Source organism: Rutilus rutilus (genome assembly GCF_951802725.1).
Source record: "Rutilus rutilus genome assembly, chromosome: 16".
Taxonomy (NCBI): domain Eukaryota; kingdom Metazoa; phylum Chordata; class Actinopteri; order Cypriniformes; family Leuciscidae; genus Rutilus; species Rutilus rutilus.
The window spans coordinates 25,196,487-25,212,559 of NC_140224.1; the positions used below are offsets into that span (position 1 = coordinate 25,196,487).

Below are 16,073 nucleotides of genomic sequence, written 5' to 3' on the forward strand. Positions count from 1 at the left end.
GTTTGTTGACCTGTTATTATGAGCAGCTTTACCTGGAGACTCACTGGACTCTGCAGGTTCACAGGGTGTCACATGTGCCTCAGAATGCTCTTTGTTTTTACCTGGCTTGTCTTCCTAAAAAAAAAAAAAAAGATTATTTAGATGTAATATTTAACTTGTTTATAAAAAAGGTTATATTAAGTGTATAAAAATATTACATATACTTTTGTTAACATGGGAACCTGCTTCACTGAGGCAGATAACCGGCGGTCTAGCACTTGCTGACGGCGGCGGGCCTCCCAGTGCATTGCTGACATGTTACACCACAAGCGGGCCTGCAACGTGAGACCATTTCCTGATTAATGAAATTCAAACCCACATGGTGAGATGTTTGCTTTGTCTTGACACATTCATTAAGAAATAAACACTGAACTGATTTTTCAGCTGCTCATAAATGTTGAAAGTAACGTTAGGCTTCAGTACAAAGCTGAGTTAGCAGTGTAACGTTACGCAATAAGGTTAAAAAAACAACAATTCATACTGTGACAACATGGTCAATGCCGTTGTAGAGTTGTGGCGTAACATTTAACGTTACTCCTGCGCAAGTCCGATACGGTCCGTTACATCACATATGTCTACAGTAGGTAAAGCAAAACATGCATAAGTATGTCTTAGTGTAAGACAAACAACACTAAATAATAATAATTCTTAACAAACAGGCAAGAAAAGCATATTTGCAGAGCAGTGGACAAAATTTACCAAGTTCTGTTCTGCAGATAATGTCCAAATTCACAGCGGACAACTCCACGTCCTCCTTGGACAGCTTGGTGGTTTCCTAGCAACGTGCAATCGCTCACAACGTGCTGACGACACACAGTTCGATTGTAGCGCGTAGTGACCATTTGTTTATTAATACTTTTAGAAAATAAAAACACTAAAAACCCTCCTAAAATTAGCAGTGTTTTCTGAAAAGGTCTATTATAGACTCTAGACATTTTGCTTGAAACATTTAGATCACAGCCTTGTTAAATTACGTCTTTATATAGAGTTATAGCGAAGTTAAATATTTTAAACAAAACACTAACTAGTTTTTATGTATATTTAGGTGCTATATAAGTCTATAAAAACATGATTTGTGAGTTTTGTAGACGTAGGCCTACTTTAATTTAGGGAGAACCCTTCATAATTCGCACTCATGCACAGCCAAAAGATACAAGATCAACAACTTGGTAGTTTCGATGCCTTAAGGCCTCATTATACTTCTGCGTCGGACCTACGCCGGAGCCTATACGCCGTAGGCAACGTGTTGGTTTTAATTTATACTTCTGTGTCGTTGTCCGCGCTGACGCGCACCTAGGGAGCGTGTGAAACCCCGAGGGAGGGGTTCTGGCAGACCAATCACAGCGCTTGTGTCCGCGTAGAATTGACGCGTTGTTACATTTTTGAAGAGGTGCACGTCAGGGTACGCCGTAGGGTACGCGCGCTACACACAGCCTACGACGTAGCTACGGCGGCAGTTCGACGCAGAAGCATAAAACAGGCTTTAGGCTCGCCACAGTGAGGTGCTGTTTAAAACAAACACGACTTGTCATTCGATAACTCGCGTTGAAGACTCAGAACAATCAAACGCTAGAGGGAGTCGCGAGAGGAATGAGGGGTTCGCGTGACGTCACTCGCGGGGATTGTTGTTCTGGATCTTGTGCGCTCAGCTCCACTTTCATCTCTGAGGTCGATACTGTCGGAGGGAAGAGAGACTCTGGAAAATGAGCATTGTTTTGAGTCATTTGGAGAACCGGTCGCCTATGTTTTTAAAATGAGAAATGGAAAAGCTGCCTGTTTCAAGATAGACATCTATTAGGTAAGTGGTGTGAATGCTGACAAAGATGAAATCGCATCGTTTTAAAAGCCAGGTTTTCGTTCTCTCTACACTGCGGGTTTCGTCCTCAAGTATCTGCTGAATTTGCTCGACAGAGATGTTTTTGATTTTATCGTGTAGTCTGTAATCTTTGTAATGCTTTTTAAAGTTGTTTCGAATTTTATAATTTAAACTTTAAATGATCTAGCTTCCGTACCTTTTACAGTATTGGTAATTTACTACGTTGACATAGCCTACCCATAATTTCCATTTAAACTATGTGCGTGAATGTAATAATAAATCACAGCTGTTTACAGGAAATTATTATATCTATGTTTTTATTTTATTTTTTAGAAATCTATTTCTGTTTAGACTTAAGAGGATTAGAAGTGGCAAGCATTGAGAATAACCTCTAGCTCGATCTTTAACGCTACAGTGAACTTATTTGTGTTCTTTTTTTGTTGTTGTTGATTTTAAATTGACACTAAAGAGTTTTACAGTGAATGTAAAACCAACCTCTTTTTCTAATTTAATTTAAAGATGTTTGATAGAATAGAACCAAATACTTTTTCATTACTTGAACATTTGATTTAGTAGCTGCTAAAACCTTGCAGCTGGTTTACTGTGTTTGCTTGAAGGCAAATCTGGGGAAGTTGTAAATAACTTCCATATCGGTGATGATAATCAGCTTTTGTTTCTCCTTTAATTAGGTTCCACACGGTGCCGCCGATCTTACAAGCACGTCTGTCTGTCTGCAGTACCTTTGAAGTAGGTGCAAATGCCAAACACTTAGACAAATCTGCTTCTCCTTACAAGAGGGTGAGAAAACCAAGTTGCCATGGGAAACCAGTTGACAGAGATTGCCCCCAACACACCGTTCCTGCCTAACTTCCAGTCCTTCCACGTTGTGGTCATTGGTTTGGACTCTGCGGGCAAAACCTCACTTCTCTACAGACTGAAGCTGAAGGAATTTGTTGAAACTATCCCAACCAAGGGATTTAACACTGAGAAGATTAAAGTTCCTGTCGGAAATGGCCGTGCCATTACCTTTCAGGTGTGGGACGTGGGTGGTCAGGAGAAGCTTCGACCTTTGTGGAAGTCCTACACGCGGCGCACAGACGGCATGGTATTTGTGGTGGACTCCACGGAGGCGGAGCGCATGGAGGAGGCTAAGGTGGAGTTGCATAAGATTACACGTACGTCAGAGAACCAAGGAGTTCCAGTGCTTGTGTTGGCTAACAAACAGGACCTTCCAGTTGCGCTGCCTGTTTCTGACGTGGAGAAGGTTTTGGCAGTACACGAACTGAGTGCCTCCACCCTACACCACGTGCAAGGGTGCAGTGCGGTCGACGGCCAGGGGCTGCAACTCGGTTTGGAGAAACTCTATGATATGATCCTCAAACGAAAGAAAACGGTTAGGCACAGCAAGAAAAAAAGATGAGCTGAATGGGACGGCTTATTCGACTTGCAAAGCTCCTCGGTGAACCCTGACTTGTCGTAGGATTTTGGGAATCCCTTTATGAAGGAAATGCTCCAGATGCCCCAGTGGCCAGGAGAAAACAGATTTGACCTTTATGTGTCACACAGTATTGAACTGCTTTCTTCCATGCCGAGTAATTGCTGTGCAGCTCCCCTTTGTAATGAAGGAATATGTGATAGCAATGATAGGCTGTAGTATCAGCAGAATTTAAGCCTACATCCTTGCCTTTTTTATTTCTTTTTTTTTTCTTCCAAGCAAGAAAGAGACTGAATCATAGCTTGGCAATATATTTATTTTTCACAAGACTTCAGGCATCCTTTTTTCACATACGTTAAGTTGATTGCCAGTGCCGATATAATAAAAGGCCCTATACATGTTCACGCTATGTTAGTTGTGAAACTGAAGTCCTAAGCGAATCACTGAGATTCACTATTCACAGATCTAAGTTGGAAAACCTGTTTGTTTTTACATGCTGTATATAGTTTTTGTAATGCTGTAGAATTAATAAATTATAGATGGCTTTGACACAGTCTCAGAAGCCATATCTTTTATTCCTGAGGCTGCAGTCTTTGCTGAAATAAATGATCATTTTTATTATAATTTATTTTTAAATCATGTATTATTTATTTGATAGATAGATACTAGGTTTTAATTCACTGTGATGAAACAGAAAACTGCCCCTATTAAAGTATTAATAGAGCAGGCGCTCATGATGATGTCATCTGTGTTCAGGGAGGATGTCCCACAGGAAATGCATCGATGCTGAAAGAACATTGTTTGATATAACCTCGGAGTTGTAGCCTAATTCGGAAACAGCCTAGAAATGGGCGGAAGCAACGTTATATCACATTTGCTGACACAATATACCAAAAAAAAAACTATTTATTAAACAACCAAAGTAAGATATATGTAGAGACTAAGGCATACAAAATGGAGAGTGACTAATAGGTTTCATGCTGCAGCGCCTAAATCTACTCTTATTTAGAGGATTGAATTGTTTTAAGAGAGCAAATGGTTTTTAGATGTCCCGACCCCACCATTGCACCGACAGACACATCTATTGACTTTGCCATGGAGTTCCCAGTAAAGCAGCTGCTTTGCTCTGATTGGATTAATTGATGCTCTGGGTTTATGGTGAGGAGACTGAAGCAGGGATGATTTACAAGATGGGCTGAGAGATCAGTAAATGTGATAACGTAGTAAGACTTCTGGGCCTGTGACATGATGATATGTAACGTGCAATTTTGATAATTTGTTTAGGATAAAAAAAAATTGTGTTATACTATATGACTGGAAACCAATATGTGTTATTTAAAGTTAGTGTTATATTTCAGTAATAGTACCTACTTTTCCAAACAATGAAGACTGAAATTTATCCGTCAATATCCAATAAGCATCTGCTGTGCTGAAAGGGACACCACCAAGGTAAATGTTAAATACTTTATTGATCTCTGTGGTCACCCTGCCTCCACCTCAAAAAAAAAAAAGCTTTGTCAAGGCTGTCGATACACCATGAGTATCACACGGGTGGAGCTCTGAAGACGAAGACAAATGTCATGACAGATTTGGTATCAGTGGCATTTGACCTAACTGGTTCTCTCAGTGTTATCTTAAGAATGAGGCCAGTCATCCTGCTGAGCTGGTTAATTAAGAAGTGGCACTGTCCTCTTCAGCTGAAGACAAACAGTAATCCTCTCCAACAAGACGGATTTACTTATGCAAATGTTTGTCTAAATATTTTACTACAGTGAAGTGGATTTGAATCTTGTAAAAAACAAACAAACGCATTTTTTAGTCTTGGAAGATGTCCTTAAAAAGCATCTAGCAAATGCATCTGAAAAAAGGGGAAAGTGTTATGTAACGAAGAGCTGTTCCAAACCATTCTAAATTGTTCATGTCCCTTCAGGTCAGCCATGCATGAAGTCACATGGTGAGATCAGCGGTCATTGATAATGCACTAGTACACCACTAAACAAGCCCTGCGGAGTATTTCCATGCTCATGCTTCCAGCCTCACCTGAATACCCGGACAGATCCGGGCCGACAGTATGTTGCTGTCTGGGTATTAAGCCTCCAACTTTACACTCAACATTTAACTTTTGAGTAAACATGCTTCAGACCTTCATGATGGAATTTTATCAGCACTGCAGATAACTCGAAGGCTGTTCCATAGTTTGAAATAGCTCTTTGTTACTTCTTTTTTCAGACGCTTTTTTGCTAGATGATTTTTTACCAAAATTACCCAAGCTTCCAGGGCCTAATCTTAGGAAGACAAAGGTAGCACATACAAACAAAGATGTTTATCTGATGTTCTTCTGCTTCTTGAATCACTGTTAGCGTTATTAAACTGGGGCTTCTGTTTACTGTGGACAATCCTACTAAACTGAAATGACTTTTGAATTTTACCTGTAATAAAATCAGCAAAATTTTCTGTTGCAAACATACACACTTACGTCACTTTTTATCACAAACGTTATCACTTTTATTTACAGTGCACCACCCAAACAAGAAATTCATACTTTTTATTTAGCAAGAATGCATTAAATTGATCACAATATAAAAAACAAACAAAAGATCAAATAAAAAAAAAAATCTAAATGCTGTTCTTTTAAATGTTCTATTCATCAAAAACTATACAAAAATATTAAGCAAGGCAACTGTTTCCATCAAATCAGTATGTTTTCTGAAAATTCGGCATTGCCATCACAGTAATACATTACATTTTAAAATATATTAAAATAGAAAATGGTCATTTTAAATTGTAATCATTTTCTATAAAATTACAGTTTTTTACTGTATTTTGATCAAATTAATGTTAGCATAAGAGACTGTTTAAGAAAAAAAACAGCAAATAAAAAAATCCCAACGAATTGCCCAACGAATTGCCCTTTGAAAACAAACCCTTTTCAAAATGCATTCAACGGAATGTGAATCGCTGTTTAAGCATATCCCATGTCTACTGTGTCTACTAAAATAAAGATCTGAATGTTGGTAAATGATCCGTCATGTGTTGACATGGACCCAAGTAAGGCAGGGGAAGCCTCTGGGATTCTGAAAAGATTAAAGGGATAGTTCACCCAAAAATGAAAATTCTGTCATCATTTACTCTCCCTCAAGTTGTTCCAAACCTGTATGATTTCCTTTCTTCTGCTAAACACAAAAGAAGATATTTTAAAAAAGGTTGGTAATTAAACAGTTGCTGGTCCCCATTGACATCCATAGTATTTTTTTTTTTTCCTACTATGGAAGTCAATGGAGTCCATCAGTCGTTCTTCAAAATATCTTCTTTTGTGTTCAGCAGAAGAAAGAACGTCATACAGGTTTGGAACAACTTGAGGGAGAGTAAATGATGACAGAATTTTCATTTTTGGGTGAACTATCCCTTTAAGAAGGGGAATCACAAGATGGCAGGTGCATGTTTCAAATCACGTCACATCTATAGAATGGTTCCCCACAGTATTTCCAGTCAAAGTGTCAAGCTTTATACTCGTGTATTTTAATCTAGGATAGATAATAGCTTGTACACACAAAACAACAGTTACTATCCAGTATATATCAAATGTGCAACTGCGAAAGAGCTTTCTTTTTATATCTGGGCTAGATTAGAGAATAATAACATCAAAAGCTGCCATCCTGGGATGCAATTTTGGCCTCAATCCGGCTGTAATTTCACACAACACAAAAAAAGAGCGTATAGGTGCTCAGGGAGCCCCTTCTGTGGAATAGCTGGCAAATCAAACAACCCAGACGTTCTTATTTGTCACCTCAGCAACTGTGAGCGTGTAACCATGGGTGACCTCTTAGAGCTGCACAGGACCTTTTAATTGCCTTTGTGGCTGGCTATGTATTTCATGTGGGGGTGACAGAGGGGGCAGAAAGGGATATAGAGCGTTTATGGCTGCTTACGATCTCCAAAAATCTTGCAAGCCATATTGCTAAATCCAATATTGTCTTGAAAGACACCTCACGGGTCTGGAAGAGATTCAGCGCAGTTGTAAGACCGCCCCTCACACTGGGGGATGCAATGTGTTTATCATTTAACCGTTGTTGTCAGGAGGCGGTCGATCTCTCTAGCCAGCACTTTTTTCCACTGGCTTGTAAAGCTGCCACCGGGACTGAGATGAGAAAGCGTCCTGGGGAGTGGGATTGTCGGGAACCGAACAGAGTCCCAGGGCAAGATAGTGCGGGTCATAAATCTGTACCCCAACTCAAAAGGTTTGCTGGGGAGAACACTGCCCTGCAGTTTCACTCTTCACACTGAGGAAAACACCCTGAAACAGCCGATACATACTGGACTTTATAGATGGGTTGGGGTTTTATTGGTTTTCAATGAGATCGCCATTTATCTCTGCTTTATTTTAAGGCAAGGCTCTGTTTGACAGTTTTTCCACGCTGAGACCATTGGTGGCAATGGTTCTACTTACTGGCCTACGATGCTTTTGGGAAATGCAGCCCTTGTCAGTGGATCCAGAATACACATTCAAATGGTTATTTCATTACAGTTTATCTGTAATTACAATATGAAGGCTGTTTTCTTAAAATGCAAGAAAATATATTATTTTAGGGGTTTATTCATATAACGTTTGCCTGATTTATATAGCATTTCATTCCTAAAAAATATGGTGAATACTGTTTTATTTTCTGACTGCTGACCATACTTTCTGATTTACAATTTAATTGATTTTACCCAACGTTCAGATTTGTGCAAATCAGTGCATCTTTAAATAGTTAATGTCTCATTTGCACAGTTAAACATAACATAACATAAAAAAAAAAAACATGTTACATAAATCAATTGTCTTAATGCACTGATTTATCAGCTAGGCCTATATATTAGTTAAAATGCACCTTATTCACCTGTAGTGTCTTGCCTTAAAGTTTTAGAATTTTTTTTTTTTGTGTGTGTGTGTGTAAAATACCTAGTAAATGTTATTTAGGTTCACACATGCAACATGGTTTTGTAAGTGTGATTCATTAGGCAGGAGGCCCCTCTGGAATTATTGCCTTACATAAATACCAAAATGCTTGTTCCAAAGGTTTCACATAATTCACCAGTGGGCCTCTGATCATTCAAAACACACCGCATTAATGTTGTAACACAAACCGTAACATCTAAAATAATCACTAAGATTTGCTTCTGTCATCAACAAATAAGGAAGGGTTTCATACACTCGATGCGTATGATATAATTCCCACAGCAAGCATCATTCTACAAAAATGAAAATTCTGTCATCATTTACTCACCCTTAAGTATTTCCAAATCTGTACGAATTTCTTCTGCTGAACACAAACGAAGATATTTAGAAGAATATGGGTAACCAAACAGTTGATGGGCCCCATTGACTTCCATAGGATGGGGTAAAATTAAAACATTCTTCAAAATATCTTCTTTTATGTTCAGCAGAAGAAATAAATTCATACAGGTTTGGAACAACTCGAGGGTGAGTAAATTATGACAGAATATTCATTTTTGGGTGAACTATCCCTTTAAGAATGAATTGTGTTTGTGTATGCTCTTTGTGTCTGCATTACTTTAAAATCCTGGACATGTTAATCCTAAATATTGTAAAGGCGTTTGGTAATGCCAGTGTGGTGCACAAGCAGGAAAAACAGTTTTTATGTGTTTATCACCAGTCTTTTCTCTGAGGTCTAGTCATCCTCTACCAGGATTATCCCAGTATCCCATCTGGCCAGACAGCTCTTGGGATTAATGCAGCATCTGATCCAACTCAACAGCTGATTTATGTATCACAGTGTTGTGGTTGCTGAGAGTGATTGAAAATTGATCTGCCTCGCTATTTCGGTACATTGGAAATCTGGGAATTTAAACCTGGAAATAAAGAAAGTTTTAGAATCTTGAAAAATTAGGATTCAGAAATCACACTGAAATTAAAAGAAAGAAGAGCGTCTTAACAGTGAGGACAAACAAGTGAAAGGTTTGCAGAGAAGAGCAGGTTTTATAAGCATACTTGTTCTGTAGTAAACAGTACAACCCGTGTCCCCTCTGCAAGATAAGGTCAATGAGTTTTCTTCTACTTTCATTAAGTTAATGTACCAGACTCAATTTTGACGACAACAGCACATAAAACATGGATTTTCTGTGTCAGCATGTCTGAAGCTTCAGGTTGCTTCATTATTGCTTAGTCCTTTAAACATCCCAGAGTACTAATAAATGTAGTGCAATCCAGCTCTGCTTATTTTGAAAAGAAAAGAAAAAAAGGAAATATTCCCCCATCAATGTTATGACAGAAAACCGAATTTTATGTAGAACAAATTCCATTATAAAAGTACTGGAACCGAATTCTGTTCAGTTCCATTCTTCTGCCAATGTGAACAAAGTTTCCTGCATTACTTTTCAGTAGCACAACAATACCGAAACTTTTACATTTGACCGCACAAATGATTTACAAAACACTTCTCAATGTTATATTTTGCATTATGGTTTAAGCATATTTGCAGATGCAGCAAAAGTCATGCTGTTTTACTATTACTTCTCAACAGATCAAAATCTCTTATATCACTCCATCAATACCCTGCCTACCCACACTCAGGGCTCTTCTCTCACCACCCACTGTTGGTTTTCTGATAGTTAAGCAGTTTTTAGTGTGGGTGGGTGATCTCTCACTCGCCTGCACTGCCTCTGGCTGAATGCACGCTGCTGCTGACTCCTTTGTTGTACAGCATTCCAAGCAGGCTGTCTTGCAGGCAAACAGTACAGTATGCTAGATACAGTAGTGTTGTGCCATTATTGCTCAACCAGCCATGGAGAATCGTGAGTGGGGTCATGGTGTGAGAGAGAGGAACGCACGTGTGAAGTGAAGCCCACGTGAGTGTGGGAGCTCATGTAGTAAACAACTCATAAAAGAGGTCCTCTTCAAATACATTGCAGTGAACATCTCAGATTCATACGTGTTTATATGAAAAGCTAGACCAACTCTCAAAAAGAATAAAGTGGATGAATTTGTGGAACGTGCAAAAAAACAAAAGGTGTTTTATTCATTAATTTATAAATTCTTAATTTTAATAATATTTTAAATCAAGATTTTGGTAACACTTTACAGTAAGGTTCCATTTTTAACTCATTAAAATGAACTAAAATGAACTGAAACATTTATTATTGTTAATTTCAGCATTTATGAATACATAATTAAAATCAAAAGTTTTTAAGTTTGAAAAAAGTTTAATGAACCTTAACTAACCTTTATTAAATAACGCTAGCAAAGACAAATACTGTTAACAAATGTATTGCTCATCACTATTAATTAATGTAAAAAAATGCGTTAACTAATGGGACCTTATTGTAAAGTGTTACCTGTCACGTATATGGTTGTTGTCAAGAGATGCATGAAGTAAAGCCAAAGTAAATATTTCTAATAATAATCACTGAGAACAATCACAGGAAACAAGGACTACACAAACCACGAACCGACAAACACCGAAGAGAACAGAGAGTATAGGGTGAATTGCCCTAATGTGGGACACTGCCTAATGTGGGACACCTAAGGTCTAGTGTTTGTAGGTCCCCCATAAATACATGAATGACAGTGAAACTATGGGTTAGACAAAGCTGTGGTGTCATGTGATCAAAATCACATGACCTATCAAATGTCCAATAATATTTGAGGGTGGAGCAATCATCAAACAGGAGGCACCTTGTGTGAAGACCATCCGAAGCCCAGTGACATAGAGTTTTAACCAGTTTGATATTAAGGAGTTAAATACATTTTAACCCTTTCATGCATGAATTATGATATCCTCAGTCAGGATTTTTTTCCTATGTGTTTTTATTGCTCTTAGGGCATGAAAAACAAGAATTGATTTTTATTTTATTTTTTTACAAATTTTTCAAAGAGATCTTCAGATGTCCACTTGAGTGGACAGCATGCATTTGGTTTAAACTTAAGATATACTAGATTTAATATAAGACAATAATCAAACACATAAAGTATGTGAATTTAACGAACTAATCAATACAATTATATCAAATCATGTGAAAACTATAAAATATATACAAAAAATCTAAATGCAAAATATTGCAAAGGCTTCATACAACTTCATACAAGTTGCACTTGGCGTATCTTTGATATCAGAACATGAGGACATGATTCCATCAGATTTTTCTACAGTCTGTCAAGGTACAACTGTGGAAACCACTCAGATGCTCCCTCCAGTGCACCAGAGTATGGAGATTTACCCTTATTAGCTGATAATTCTGATTATGTTCAAGATGGACATGCACATTTCTATTATAGCCCTCCTCTGAGAAAACCTAGCAATACGTTTTTTCAATCTCATCTGAAATGATCAGTGTTGGGGGTAATGCATTACAACTAACATGCATGACCCATTCAGATTACTTTTTTGATGTTACAAGTAAAGTAATGTGTTACAAGTAACATGCATTACCTAATCAGATTACTTTTTGATCTAACAGGTAATTAACTACAAGTAATGTGCATTACCTAATCAGATTACTTTTTTATGTAACAAGTAAAGAAACGCATTACAAGTAGCATGCATTACATAATCAGATTACTTTGTGATGTTATGAGTAAAGAAATGCATTAAAATAATGCATATTACATAATCAGATTACTTTTTGATGTTATGAGTAAGGAAACGCATTACAAGTAACATGCATTATGTAATCAGATTACTTTTTGATGTTATGAGTAAAGAAACACATTACAAGTAACATGCATTACGTAATCAGATTACTTTTTGATGTTATGAGTAAAAAAACACATTACAATAACGTGCATTATGAAATCAGATTACTTTTTGATCTAACAAATAAAGTAATGCATTACAAGTGTCATACATATGTAATCACATGACTTTTTTCAATGTCAATGAAAATTACTTTCTAATAATACAAGTACATTTATTTACAGTAAAAAAGTCACTGCAGATTAAGTTTTTAAGTTTTAAATTTCAAAAACAATATTCACATTATAATTATGAATTGTAGCTGAAATATAGCAGTTGATGCATGACGTCCACTACAGTGGACATGTGATTAATCAGAGTTTTCTCTCAATCTAAAATCAAAACTTGGAAAATTTTACTGTGATATGACTCATTAGATATTGCTTGATGCTGCAATATTTTTTTTACCTCCAAGAGTCTCCTAGATTCGAAGGAATGGGTGGATATTCTGGAGCAACTTGGCATGTCTGACTGACCCTTGGTCATCTTAGTTTGGAGGGGGGAAAAATCGAAACACAAAGGCTTGCCACTTGATTGCAATTTATAGGATGATGCACAAGGGTCCAATGAAGAGATTGATGTGCAACTTTGCCATAAAAACCCGTGCAAATTCAAGAAAATGCATTTTTAATAGCTGTCCACTGTAGTGACCACTATGCGTGAAAGTTAAACAATGCAATCCTGCAACTTTTTAGCCTAATATGCTTATGAAATGTTTGTCCATCAAAAAATAGTCTAACTTTGTGCGTATCAACTATATATTTTATATTTTTATCAAATTTCTTAGTGTCCCACATTAGGAAATGTGGTTTCCAAATCCGGGACAGTATGATCAGCCTAATGTGGGACAGTACTTCATTGAGTCAAAAATGTGTGGTGGGGCATGGTTTGTGGGACAAACATGGTTATTTACATGGTTTTAGTCTTGTAATGCAATATTACAATACTGTTAATGCAGATTTTTACAGTCATGTGAATTTTTTATTCTTGGAGGGCGGTTTGAAGGCTCTTTTGTGCGTGTGCATGCCTACATACGTGTGTGTCTCTCTCTCTATCTCTCTTTCTCTCTCTCTCTGTGTGTGTGTGTGTCATGTATGTGTCATGTATGTGTAAAAGGTATAGTTGACGTAAAATGAAAAATAGCTCTGAATTTAAAAATGCCGTAGAAAACCAATAAAGCAATTCCACTTTATTTTATGCATCTGATTAATTCAATGAAATGCATTTTAGATCACAATGGTAAAGGTGAGAAAGACAGGTACCGATTGTCAGACGCAGAAAGAGAGGCAGAAACAGATAAAGGATAAGAGAAAGAAACTTAATCAGTGGAGGCAGGACAGGATGAAAGGAGCCATAGAGGAGTATAGGCAGATTGTTGAGGATGGTGGGGTCCCTCAGCTGAGACTGTTGGCCAGGGCATGGAATGTCCCTAAATCTACTCTCCAGTGAATCTAAAATAAAAGATTTTACTATTCTACATGTATCAATGTGATTTTTTGGTGTTTTATCATAGATTTTTCAGTGTCCCACATTGGGGACACGTTCTGTCCCACATTAGGAAGCTGCAGTTTTTCTCAGACGACTTGCAATAAGAGCACTAATATGTCTATAATTTATCTTATGAATGGGTTATCTGAATTTTCTCTTTTGATTTGATTAGGACACATCCTGGTTTTTTTTAAATGGTATTGGGTGTGGATTTAATGTTTTGGTTACACATCGAAATATGTCACAGAAGTCTGAAGTGCAAAAAATGTCCCACATTAGGGCAATTCACCCTATACGCACAAGTAAATAAGGGAACTAAACGAGAAACAGGTGAACGTAATTAGGAACCATAGTTACAAACAGGGAGCTAAACTGAGGGGCCATTTGTGACACCATTTTCAACTAAAAACGGAAAACCTTTTATGCATTTTGGCCGTTTATTTAAACTCCACTGTTTGTTGGGGGCCTGAAAATGCGAACTTTTGAAAACGTGTTTCAAAGTGCAAGTTTTTGAAAATGATTCCGTTATCATCTCCGTGTAAACTACGCACATGTTTATTACGTGTTTAGTCTATGTGCTTTTGGCGCGAGTGCTTTGTAAAATAATGCATATGGCTACATCTGAAATTGCATACTGTCCTGAGTACTTGTTTTGAATAAGTATTTCACTAGTTCACACTTACAAATAAGTCAGATAGAAAGAATAAATGCGTATTTGGTGTGCTGTCCGAGGAGAGGGCTCCGGGCTCGGTATTCGGCCCGAACCCAGAGTACTCTCCCCGTATTCCTGGCTGTAAAAGATTGAGCCAAGAGTGAGGAGTCGGGGTGGTGGAGGGATGCTGGAAAACTGTCAAGGAATATTAGGTGAGTTAACAGAGTGGATATATATATACTTCTTGTCATGCTGATTAGGGTAGACATAATTGTTTGATGACGAGTAGATTGGATTGATTATTTGAACGTGCTCCTCCCGAACTTTGTTTATAAAACATCATTTACTTCATGAACGCAAAAAAAAGTAGGCCTATGTTCTATATAGTATGAATGTGTATAGTATGAATGTAATCTGGACGTACTACATTCGCTATATGTTTGTCATAATCATGCGACCTACCAGCGTCAGTTGCGTCACTTCACTGCCATTCACAAGTCCTCTCCCTCGGCCTCATGGGATAGTAAAGTGTCCATCGTATGCACACCTCACCGGAAGTAGAAGATCATCCAGGTACTCTTTACCTGCTCTTTTATGAGTACTGTGAATTTGGACATACTTCTTTTGTCACATACTGTTTTTCACCTACTATATATAGGGAAGTATGCGATTTCGGATGCAGCACCCGTATGTGAGCAGGCGCGTAGTGTTTCTTTACAAAGAGACACCGCTATCTCACGACAAATTCGTACGAATTGGACGAGTGTGGGAAAATTGGCTAATTCGTACGAATTCGTACGACCTCATTCGTACGAATTTGTACGATTTGTCTAATATCACGTGATAGGTAGGTTTAGGGGCGGGGTCAGGGGTAGGTCATTCGTAAGAATTCATACGAATTGGCAATTCGTACAATATGTACGATTTAGCAAAAAACGTACTAATTCGTACGAGTGAGGTCGTATGAATTAGTACGAATTAGCCACCTCGTAGAATTCGTACGAATTTGCCGTGAGATCAGGCTACGCTAACTACTGGTCTGGCATGCATAATACAGCATTTTTAGTCGTTTTCGCAGATCCATGTGAACAGGGATAGTTTTGATAACGTTGTCATCTGCACAAAGAAATGATCAAGTAATTATTAAATTATTATTCATTTTATTCATTTAAAAGTATTTTATTCAATAATCAGCTACAAATCAGTTAACTAGGCACTACATATGTCTAAAGCGGCCCTTCTAAAGGTAAATCTTGCCAGTGAAAACACACTTTTTCAAGTTCATCAAATTATGATGCAATGTTTGGATTCAGCACATTTTGTTACTTGATTTGAATACTTTCAGGTGCTACAACAACAGAGACGGTATGTGTAAACAAATGACAATGTAAAAATATTTCCTCCTAAGACTTCTGTGCAAATATATATATTTGAGGTCCACAACACTTTTCTTTCATTAAAAGAAAAACATGATTCAGGCCTTTTTCCTAGAACTGGACTTTTCACGGCACTCACACCTTTTATTTTAGCAAACAATTACCCTATTTAAGAGGAAAGTAGTCTTCATGCTGGCAGCTGGCAGGCGCTGCAGGTGAGAGTTCAGGTAGCTGTGTGGATCAGCTTTGAGCCCAGGGCTGGGATTCAAGCACGGTTCCTCTCATGATTGTTGAGGGGAACCCATGCAAAGCAGATCGGGTATTCACTCCACAGCCCCTACATGGACACCTCCATAAAGAAGCTTTTGTTTATCCCTGTTGCTACAAAGTCCATCACAAGCTTTCCCGTACAATTATTTTCTGGCTTGTGCTCGCTTGGTTGACTATTTTCTGAACCCATTCTTCCAGAGCGGTCATCAGCTCGAGTTCAGAAAGGTGAACGGACATTCTATTCCACTCTTATGGGTTTCAAAAA

General features: G+C 37.9%; 1 protein-coding gene and 1 long non-coding RNA gene across 2 annotated transcripts; one reads left to right on the forward strand and one right to left on the reverse strand.

The window, feature by feature from the left end:
• Positions 1 to 32: 32 nt before the first annotated feature.
• On the reverse strand, positions 33 to 860 carry LOC311306416. Its single transcript, XR_014630159.1, has 3 exons — positions 739 to 860; positions 204 to 314; positions 33 to 114 (listed from the first exon to the last, which is right to left on the reverse strand). It is a non-coding gene; the product is annotated as an uncharacterized lncRNA (long non-coding RNA).
• Positions 861 to 1,579: 719 nt separating this feature from the next.
• arl4d (ADP-ribosylation factor-like 4D) lies at positions 1,580 to 3,839 on the forward strand. The gene is made up of 2 exons (XM_084434810.1): positions 1,580 to 1,837; positions 2,545 to 3,839. The coding sequence occupies exon 2, from the start codon at positions 2,673 to 2,675 to the stop codon at positions 3,273 to 3,275; it is 603 nt and encodes a 200-aa protein (XP_084290936.1). The 5' UTR covers positions 1,580 to 1,837; positions 2,545 to 2,672; the 3' UTR covers positions 3,276 to 3,839.
• The last annotated feature ends 12,234 nt before the right edge of the window (positions 3,840 to 16,073 follow it).